This window comes from Schistosoma haematobium, chromosome 5, assembly GCF_000699445.3.
Source record: "Schistosoma haematobium chromosome 5, whole genome shotgun sequence".
In the NCBI taxonomy this organism is placed as follows: Eukaryota; Metazoa; Platyhelminthes; class Trematoda; order Strigeidida; family Schistosomatidae; genus Schistosoma; species Schistosoma haematobium.
The window spans coordinates 18,431,171-18,442,730 of NC_067200.1; the positions used below are offsets into that span (position 1 = coordinate 18,431,171).

Sequence of the window (11,560 nt, forward strand, 5' to 3'; positions counted from 1 at the left end):
GGTGAGAGTAAGCAACCTTGCCTAACACCGGTCTTCACTTTGAACGACTTTGTCAACTGTCCTCCATGCACAATTTTGCAGTGTAATCCATCATATGAGTTCTGTATGATATTGACTATCTTCTGAGGCACGCCGTAGTGTCGAAGAAGTTTCCATAGTGTTGTTCTGTCCACGCTATCAAATGCCTTTTCGTAGTCAATGAAGTTGATGTAGAGTGATGAATTCCATTCAATTGATTGTTCCAAAATGATCCGTAGAGTTGCGATTTGGTCTGTACACGATCTATCCTTACGGAATCCTGCCTGTTGGTCACGAAGTTGGGCGTCTACGCAGTCCTTCATCCTGTTTAACAATACCCTGTTGAAGACTTTTCCCGGTATTGAGAGAAGAGTGATGCCCCTGTAGTTATCACACTTGCTGAGATCGCCTTTCTTCGGTATTTTGATCAGAAGTCCTTCTTTCCAGTCTGTTGGTACTTGTTCCTCATCCCAAATCTTATTTGAAGAGAATGTGGAGTATCCTTGCAGTTGCCGCTACGTCTGCTTTTAGTGCCTCTGCTGGGATGTTGTCCGGTCCTGCTGCTTTGCCACTCTTGATTTGTCTGATGGCCATGCTGATTTCTTCAATTGTTGGTGGGCTAACATTGATTGGGAGGTCCGTGGGTGATGCTTCGATGTTGGGTGGGTTCAGTGGAGCTGGTCGATTCAAGAGTTCTTTGAAGTGTTCTACCCACCTGTTTTGTTGCTCTTCAATGTTGATGATTACCTTGCCTTCTTTGCTTTTCACTGGTCGTTCTGGTTTGCGGCGATTTCCAGAGAGTTTCTTTGTCGTGTCATACAATTGTCCCATGTTTCCTTCTCTTGCAGCCTTTTCCGCCGTCGTTGCTAAATCTTCCACATATTTGCGTTTGTCGGTTCTGATGCTCCTCTTCACCTGTTTGTTTACTTCTGTGTATTCAGCTTGTGCCTTGGCTTTTTCTGCTCTTGTTCGGCTGGTATTGATTGCTGACTTCTTGTTCCTCCTTTCTTGAATATTATCCAGTGTATCAACAGTGATCCATTCCTTGTGATGGTGCTTCTTATGACCCAGGACCTCATGATATGTTGAAGTGATTGCCTCTTTGATCCCCTTCCAGTTGCTCTCCACAGTAGTTCCTTCTCCATTGAGTAGATCATGAAAGGCCTGGAACTTGTTGCTGAGGTCTATCTTGAATTCGTTGAGTTTGTTAGTATCCTGAAGAAAGGCCGTATTGAACTTTTGTGATAATGTCTGCCCCGTTGTCCAGTGCTTCTTGAGTTTCAATTTCATCTAGGCGACCAGCAAGTGGTGATCTGATGCTATATCAGCTCCTCTCTTGGTTCTCACGTCCTCTATAGTCCTCCTAAACGTTTTGTTGATGCAAATATGGTCGATTTGGTTTTGTGTAGAGTGATCCGGTGAAGTCCATGTGGTTTTGTGTATGCGTTTATGTGGGAATATGGTGTCGCCTATGACCAGCTTATTGAAGGCACATAGGTTTGCAAATCTCTCACCATTTTCGTTTCTTTCTCCCAGTCCGTGTCGTCCCATGATGTCTTCATATCCAGTGTTGTCCGTTCCAACCTTGGCGTTGAAATCTCCCATCAGAATGGTCAGGTCCTTTTTTGGGCACTTCTCGACTATTGACTGCAGCCTATTGTAGAATTATTCTTTAGCGTCTTCATTGTAGTCGTTGGTAGGCGCATAGCATTGGATGATGTTCATTGAAATGCCCTCTTTCTTTGTTTTAATCGAGGCTTTGATGATCCTTGGTCCATGAGATTCCCATCCTATAAGTGCATTTTGCGCTTGTTTGGACAGCATCAATGCAACTCCTTGTGTATGTGGTGCATTTTCTTCTTCATGGCCGGAGTATAACAGGAACTCTCCTGTAGTTAGTCGTTGTTGTCCAACTTGTGTCCAATGTGTTTCACTGATCCCAAGTACCTCTAGGTTGTATCTTCTCATTTCTGCAGCAATCTGGAAGGCTCTTCCGGTGTCCCACATTGTACGAACATTCCATGTACCTAAATAAATGGTCGCTCTGGTTGTCAGAAGGGGCATCGGCCTCATAACTTCCGAAGGGATTCGGCTTTCATCATGAGGCGTCATAATTCTTCTAAATGAAGATCTTCTGACTCCCAGGGTAGAGTTTAAAAGGTTTGAATAATTTTTTCTGGTTAGCGTTTTTTTAGCGAGTTAGTTTTCTACGGGATGGGGACGCTAACCCCATGCCCAACCCTCCTCCTTTATCCGGGCTTGGGACCGGTAGTAGCCCGCGGAGGGACTCCAGGCGGAGTTGGTGGTTGAAGGTAGTCAACAGGAAACCTTGAACTTACGTTTCGTGCTACTTGGCACTCTTCAGCAACGTGTACCTGTAATCTTTAGGGGAACTGATGCTTCCTGACGGATTCGATCCCGTGTCGCCTAGCTTCACAGTCAGAGATGTTACCACTGAGCTATTCGAGCCACGACTGACCACATGTAGGACTGAGATTTAATCACAATTGATTGATCACTGGGTGGTGATCAATTTCATGTGTGTCAAGTCCTTCCAAATGCAGATCGAATGCTATCGACCAAGCTGTAATGTGGCCACTAGTCTAGGTGACTCGACATTGGTCGATAATATTCTATCTGCACTAAGAAGGAGTTCACACACATGACATTGATCACCACTCAGTGATTAATCAATTGTGAAGTTAACAATGTGTTTACCCTCATTAGAAATAAAGACACTCTATGTTTAACATAGAAACTATTGATTACATAATTACAAAGAAAAACTATATTTATTAGGTCGTTAGTTTGATGTCAGTTTGTGGTAAAAAAACATTCTGTAATATTAGCGTCTACTTGGAAGCAGGAGCGATCTGAACACAACAATACAACAGTCAGGATCAATAAATGCCTGGAATCATAGAATTTAACTTAGACTAATAACTTAGAAACTCTGCCGGTCCTAAGCCCGAGTAAGGAAAAACGATTAGACGTGGAGTCAACAACTCTATATCGTAGAAAACAACCTAACTAAAAAAACGTTAATAAGATTTGTCGTGTATAGAATAAATCACGACACTATGGATCATTTTTAGACAATTAGTTCAATAGAACTCGTCACAATACATCAACTTCATTGATTATGAGAAAGCATTGACAGTGTGGATAGGATGACCTCACGGAACTATCTTCGACACTATGGTGTAGCTGAGAAGGTTTCCATCATCATATGGAACTCATCCGACGGACTACAGTGTAAAGTGGTGCATAGAGGATAGCTAACAGACACATTCCAAGTGAAGAACAGTGTCAGATAAGGATTATTACTCTCCCCCTTCCTCTTTCTTCTAGTGGTTGACTGAATTATGAAGACTTCGATATATGAGAGGAAGCACAGAATACAGTGGATAGCTTGCATGCAACTAAATGATTCGGAATTATCAGATGACATGTCCCTTCTATCCCATACACACCAATAAATGCAGGTGAAGACAACCAGTGTAGTAGCAGTCTCTTCATCAGTAGGAAAAGACGTTGGAGGTGGATAGTACATACATTGAAGAAACCAGCAAACTGTATCACGAGAAAAGCTATAACTTGGAATCCTGAATAGAAAAGGAAAAGAGGAAGACCAAGGAACATATTGCTTCGGGAATTGGAAGCACACATGAGAAGAATGAATAGCAACTGGGAAGGATTTCCCAGGATAGATTTGGATGGAGAATCTTGATGGGTATCCTGTGCTCCAGGAGGGTTAATATACGTAAGTAAGTACGTAATAACTCAGAATTCATTAATTATTGAATCTCAATAATACTTTGGATTCATATCTATGTCGACATTATTGTGAACTGACGTACTGTAAATAAGGCTAAAACAGTTAACTAGTAATTAGTAATTTTCGAGTGGTTCTCTATTATGTTAATGCTTCACAATTTAAGTAAACAATCCTTTTAATAATGTTGAAAATATTATGACCAATATCGCTTGCTTCATTGTGATTATCTGAGCTTTATCAGCTGAATATATTAGATCCAAATGAGTACCAGTATTTCAACAACAAAAAAACTAGAAAGGAGTCTTTTAAAAAATTCTAAAGCTTTATCAACAGGATTGCTGTGTTATGACAACTTTAGTCTTAATTAGGATGATGTTATCTTTAGCTGTTGATCAATTAGATTGAGTTATACATGATCTCCCACATTGTTTCTAGTTAGAGATTGTATTGGAAGGTAGTATTTCATCTGTGAACGTTACAAATCTTAATAGACTACTGTTCTTAAGACTGGTATGGCACATCTACAGTAACCATCTATTATGTTAACAATAATAGTAATATAAAGAATAACTAAGAGTAATACTGTGGTGTGTACTACTTATATTGATATAAGTAGTATATGATGTTAGTCATGAAAAAGATGAATAACAACTGGAAGGAGCTGGAAAGGATTGCCCAGGACAGGGTTGGATGGAGAATGCCGGTGAGCGGCCTATGCTCCTTCACGAGGAGTAACAGGCGTAAGTAAGTAAATGAGTAAGATACTTCTACAGATACATTCAATTAACAGATAATGGATTGGATAGAATGAGCCTATTTAATTCCACTTCTATACAATAGTTAACGGATACTTTTTGACTGATGATTTGAAGAATATCTAATTTACTTTCTAGTATTTTCACATTTATCATCTGTCAATTAAATCCTGAATTCAGTATCACTCATCATACACAAATGACGTTTCGCAAGGAGTTGTAGTCATAGACACACAACATAACCATTTCTATAATCCCATGATATATGAGATGGTGGAGAAGATTTGTAGTTCAGGTGGATGATTTTGATGAAGTTTTGTTCTTTGAGCTGAATAATTTGGTTTTGAAGCTTTCATGGTTATACTGAACGACATCATCAGCACAAACTTCAGGTAGAAATCCCACGATATAATTTGTTTATCATTTCGTTAAAAATCTATACTCATTTTTAAGCAAACATGGATTGTGGCTAACAGTGGAAACCAGGACGTGCATTTCGTTCTGTTTCGGACTCGTCAGCTAGATATACCTGAATCTCAGGGTTGATGTTCACTTCGGGACTTGAACCCAGTACGATTAGCTTTAAATGCCATCGCATTATCTACTTAGTTACTGAGTCCTGATAGTCATCTGTTTGTGCAATGCGGGAAAGTTTAAATTCACTTAGTGAAAAACAATACCAAATGAGAATTCAGTTGGATGAAATGCGCCTCCTGGATTCTACTGCTAACCACTATCCATCTTTGCTTGAAAAAGCTTGTGACTTAAGGTTATATCGAGGTAATCCGCACAGGATGTATATATACCAATAAGAGACTGATCAATTGCAGTCCTAAATAACAATGAGAAGATACGAGTAAAAAAATACCAAGTGAATGTAAACTTCACTCCATTGCACAAGCAAGTGGATATCAGAACTCAGTAACTAAGTGGATAATGCGATGGCGTTTGAACTGAACGATCCTTACTGGATTCGAGTCCCGGAGTGAACATCATCTGTGGGATGTAGGTACATCCAGCTGATGATTCCCAAAAATGGTGAAACCCGCGTCAAACTGGATTCTCCTGCTAGCCACTATTCATCTTTGCTTAAAAACACCAAATGAATTTAATCTGTACGCATGTTTGTAATAATTAATTGGTTAGTGTAATAAGCTTATCACTGGTCACATTGTTTATGTATTACTAAGGTCAAGTAAAATGAAATGTGTTTTTTCTATCCTTATGGTTTGATTGGTCAATTTCTCATTGTATGAAAAGATCATTGTTCTTGATTCTATATAGATCAGTCTGAAAACCAATGTAGTTTGTTGTCTTTGTATTTAGTACAAATTCATCATTGGTCATCTTTGAGCAGGTGATATTATTGTGTTTGTAGTTGATGTGACTTGTGCAGTTTGTCGCTATCCTAACCCAACTAAACAAGTTTAAAGTTGATCTGTTAAATATCTATTAGCAACTTGATGGTTCATTCTTGGGTATTCTTATTCCATTCTATTTGTCATTTATTTATACGTCTACTTACCTATTCTAATTTCATTCAACTAATTATTTGCATGAATGGTATTTTACTCTATACAAGACCGAGTTGTTTTCAGGTTGCGGATGATGCTCAATTGTAAGTGATTCCAACCTAGGACGTGACAGCTATCTAATACTCTGTGGTTTTAAATCATCTTTCAGTTATATCTATACCGGCTGGAAATATTGTCACGGATTTATGAGAGAAAGTTTCAAACCTGTATCACAGGTCCTACATGAATCTACCAATTTTTAAGACTATCCAGAAGGGAGAGAAATACATTCACAGAAAATTGAATTTTCGGTCCTGGGTTCGAACGTCACGAAGTGGGATTGTGGATGCACACTATTGAGGAGTCCTACAATAGGACGAGATGGCCGTCCAGTGCTTCCAAGTTTTTCATGATGGTCTAGCTTCAATTGACTCATGATCTCAACTATTGAAATTCACAAAACGACTTTAAGTTTCTGCTTATTTCTTTGATTTGTTATTATGATCTAGCATAAGCTGTAAACCTATGGGAAACCAACGGATATTTTCATTTATTTCATCATACTTCAAGACTCATCACTTTGCGTACTCAACGGGTCAAGTTTTCTTATTTCAGTAGTAGGATGCGTATTATAATAAAGAAAATTACACTAACAAGTTGGAATTTCCAACATTGGATTTTGATAATCATTGACCTAGACATATTTCCGTGTAATTGGATTTTAATCAGAGAAAGGTTTTTGTGGATATTATAGTAATTTAATAGTTGAATTCATCAGTCAATTGAAGCTGTATCACCATGGAAAACCATGAAGCATTGGACAGCCGTTTCATCCTATTGTGGGACTCTTCCACGATCCCGCCTCGCGAGATTCGAGCCGAGGATTTGAGTTTTGTAAACTTTTGGTCAGCAGAATGAATGAGTCATACATAATTTGAATGGGTTTATTTGGCTTGTTAATTATATTTACACAGTTGTCTACGTAAGATACTGAATATCTGTTGGCTGGATACCATCAGCAATAGCCTACTGTGGGAGAGGACAAACCAGCTTCCAACTGAAGAGGAAATTAGGAAAAAGTGTTGAAAGTGGGTAGGAAATAAACTGAGGAAATCACGAGGTAAGCCCTAACTTGCAATCCTGAAAGGAAACGGAAAAGTGGAATGTCGAAGAACACGTTCCATTGGGAATTGGAAGCAGACATGAGAATAATGAACGGCCGTTTCATCTTATTTTGGGACTCTTCAGCCGATAACTTTTTGAATGGAATACTCTCAGTTCAAGGACTTTTGATGTATATCCAGCAACAACAAAAACGGGATGAATTATGAGGACAAACAAACTTATTCTCTTTTTTCATATCAGAATAAAACATTTGTCTAATTCTATTTCAATTATTTACAACATACTTCTGCTTTGAGATGATTTAATTCTGAGAAGTTAGTAATAAATATTGGTACTTATGTCGATCTTATAAGCTAATCGTCAAGGTACTCTGTTTTTTGTAGTTACCGGTACATTTTCTAAATTGAATTCATGATATAAGAATAGTGAGTATGAAAGGAATCAGTATTGGTAAGAATACTACTATGATAGAATTCATTTAGTTCAAAATTCATCTTACCGTTAATGAAGAATACTGATGAAAACTGTCTGAATATCTCTACTGCTTCTTGTCCGAACCAAAGTTTAATAATGCCTATAGTCATTGATTTATATTTCTGTTAAGACTTTATGTAGGGTCAATACAAATCAACAGGTTCTTTGAATCAAGAATGAATGCGATCTACCGCTGAGATAGGAACATTATTAACTGAAATCATACAGTCATATTAGTGAACACTTTTATTTCAAATCTATGCAATCCAGTTTATTTTATTTTTATTTCAACACATAAACATTGGTACAATGAGGCACCAAATATATATGTGCCATATATGTGAGGGCTAGGATACTGCCCTAATACCCAGACCGAAGCAGATGGTTTTCCTAGGAGGCCACACTCTGAGACTTTGACCTAAAGGTCTAATCGATGAGGCAATGCAGCAACGTTAGGAGATGCAATCTTATAGTAGCCGGTAGTCAAGACTAGGTTGATACACCTTTTTTCATTGAGGATTCTGGAGCTAACATTATTCTTAGAAGTGATATTTAAGAAAATAATCGGGGAGACCATAATTTATGGATGAAACAATCAGATTTATGATAAGAGGTCTTGGATTTCGGAGCGAAATTCTTTATCCATTTGGCTAAATAGCGTCTTGACATTTTAGCTAATGTCAGTTCGTGATGAAAACCCTAAATATAGTTTCTAACCATAAACATCAAGTGTAAATCACAATCCTTATCCTTCACACAGGTTTAAAACCCTCATTCAGCCCTAGTCAGACATTCGCAAGGACACTTTAGCGTCGCTCAAAAATCGTCCATAAATTATAGTCTCACCAAATAATCTACTTACTAACTGTTGAATCACCAGTAGAATTATAATGGATTGGTTTGTATTTGAATTAATATAAAAAGCAGATTGAAAAGAGAAAAACAATTTATGTACTAAAATGCTTCGTTGCTCATTTCATCTTGACTTGGTTCCCAACAGTAAAACATCACGTAATGGACAGTATACTGAAGTATCACAATCTTATCAAAATTTCAGAAACCGACTTATGAAAAACTATTGAAGAAATTAAATTTATTAACTGGTTAGATTACAATAGTAACAATCCTTTAAGATGAATGGAATAAATAAATATTGTGGGACTCCTAAGTAGTACGCATCTACGATCCTGCTTCACGAGATTCAAACCCAGGAGATAGGAACTCACTTAAGACAACGGTGGACGGTGGCACAATTTCGTGAACTGGTTGAAGTTAGACATTAACACCCTTGGATGCCGGCCGGTTCAGTGGTTCAGAGGCTAAGTGTTTGCGCGTGAGACTGATAAGTCCTGTGTTCGAATCTCGCGAGGCGGGATGATGTGAATCATAACAATGAATTAAGCCAAATTCAAGGTGGTGTTTCAAAAGTAAATGATAAGTAACTTAATAGTTGAATTCATGAGTTGATCTAAGCTAGACCACCATTGAAAACCTGGAAGCACTGAACTGCCGTTTCGTCCTAGTATTGTGGAACTCACCAGCAGTACACGTGGGCGACCCAGCACGCAGGATTCGGACATGGGACCTAACGGTCTCACGCGCAGACACTTAAACTCTAGACCACCGAGCCGGCCGGCATCCAACGGTGTCAATGTCTAACTCCAACTAATCCACAAAATTGAACGACACTTCCAAAATTATGTTCAGTGAGTTACTATCTCACAACAGACTCGGTTGAACTCCACTGGTCACTGCTTCTTACTAGAACCCCGAAAAATACCACTTGAAGCCAGTCACTAGTGAGCATATGATGGTTATTATGAGAAGAGATGCGCATTGCTGAGGAATCCCACAACAGGACGAAACGGCCGTCCAGTTCTTCCAAGTTTTCGATGTTGGTCTAGTTTCAATTGATTCATAAATTCAATTGTTATATTACATATAGATGAAGAAATAACGTGACAATGAAATGAGTACAGAATAACAAACAACCAACCAAAATGAAAAATTGAGCTCATTGAATAATCAATGAATATTCTTCAATGAATGTTAAGCCAACTTCTTGATTATTGTGAGGAAGATATTCAGTTATCTCGAGAAATATAAATAATGGAATAAGCAAGATATCTATACGTGAAAGATGAAATGTTAATGACAGCTGGAATGATTTCTTGCTATCAATTATCTCTAAGTACTTACTTACGCCTGATACTTCTAATGGAGCATAGGCCGCCGACCAGCATTCTCCAATCCACTATGTCTGGGGCTTTCCATTCTAGTTCTGTCCAATTTTTGTTCATTCTTATGTCTGTTTCCATTTCTCAGGATAATGTGTTCTTTAGTCTTCCTCTCTCTAAGTACTAGAATCTAGTATTAGATGCATACATTTGAATGTATGAATGAAGACTGAAATTCTGAGTTACAACTAAAGTTTATACCAAAATGTCAAAGATGTTTTCTATCTACATTCAAAAGAAAACAACTATTTACTTCTTTCTGGATTTTAAATAAGTATTCATCTGATGTCACAGTTGATCAGAATTTTTACTACAATGGCATTCCATAAGTTGAACTTTGGATCTTTATTTTATTCTATCAATTCGATTCAGTGAGAACTCATCGTTTCTAACAATTGACTAGTCACTGATACAGAGAAAGAAGACTAACAAAGTCCATGAAAATCTTTATATTAATAAAACCGAGTGAATAAGTATGATGTAATATGATTTTCTCCAAATTTCTGTAATGTGAGTTACGTAATAAGTTTCAGCTTTTCAGGACGTTAGCATAGAATGCTTCTGATGTAATGTCAGTCAGTCAGCTACAACGTAGGACCAGGCAAATATATGCATCAGTCCAAGTTGCCATACCTCATTAACACAACAAGATGGACACCGGATTCATAAAAGTAGTTAATTCAATGGTGGTAATATATAGAAGAAAGATTGCATATAAGGATATAGTACAGGAAGAAAGAATCAGTTCTTAGAAAGAAAGATATGAAGCGAATTTAATCTCATAGTTTAAGGGAAGACAGAGAGTGTATACTCCAACGCCATTGTGATAGATTCTGAGCCACGTCACACAGAGTCTCCAACCGTTGGTTACGATAGTCACACGGACCCCAACCAAGTAGTCTGCATCTATCAACATGGCTCAAACTAGAAGTTAGTGACTTCAAGGACTGATGCCACGTTTTGGTTTGGCCGCCCCTAACTTTCTTCCAACCATGTCCAACACCGGTTAGCATTGCACGTCGTGGTAATCGGTGTTCAGGCATACGTAACATGTGGCCCAACCATCTCAGTCGATGAAGATTAACAACCTCATCAACCGATGTAATGTTGGCTTGTCACAACTGTAATTCTTAATTTGATTTATATATTTACGAAATTTTTGTGTTTTATCTGACCATAAAGACATGAAATAAGAATGAAATCTTTTAAATTTAGCTTCATCAGAAAAAATGTTGATCAACTTATGAATATTTTCCAGTTGGATACTTTTTACAAGAGTAAATATGTCGTCTACATAAGGTACCAAAATCTTTAGTTTCCCTATTACAAATATTTTATCATGAAATCTGCGTATAAAGTAAATTTCACTACAGATTTATTAGTGAATATCAATTTTTAAAAGTTGGACTGTCGTCTCATCCTAGTATGGGATTCCTCAGAAGTGTGCACGGGACTCGAACCCAAAATATTCGAAGTTGTGTACGAACACTCAACCTGTAGACTAATGAGCTGGCATAAAACGGTGTTAATGTCTAGCTTCAATTAATCTAATGACACTGACACAGTTGGATGCCAGCTTAGCGGTATGGAGGTTAAGAGTTTGCGCACAAGTCCGTAGGTCTCGGGTTCGAGTCCCACGAGCACTTCTAAGGAGTACCA

At 38.0% G+C, this 11,560-nt stretch overlaps 1 protein-coding gene across 1 annotated transcript; it reads right to left on the reverse strand.

The window, feature by feature from the left end:
* Nucleotides 1-2,236: 2,236 nt before the first annotated feature.
* Nucleotides 2,237-11,167, reverse strand: MS3_00000720 (uncharacterized protein). The gene has a single exon (XM_051208380.1). The coding sequence runs from the start codon at nt 3,569-3,571 to the stop codon at nt 3,215-3,217; it is 357 nt and encodes a 118-aa protein (XP_051065077.1). The 5' UTR covers nt 3,572-11,167; the 3' UTR covers nt 2,237-3,214.
* Between the last annotated feature and the right edge of the window lie 393 nt (nt 11,168-11,560).

Bases quoted from the DNA above. Each gene is read 5' to 3' on its own strand.
- MS3_00000720 (XM_051208380.1), bottom strand. From the start codon at position 3,571: ATGTACTATCCACCTCCAACGTCTTTTCCTACTGATGAAGAGACTGCT.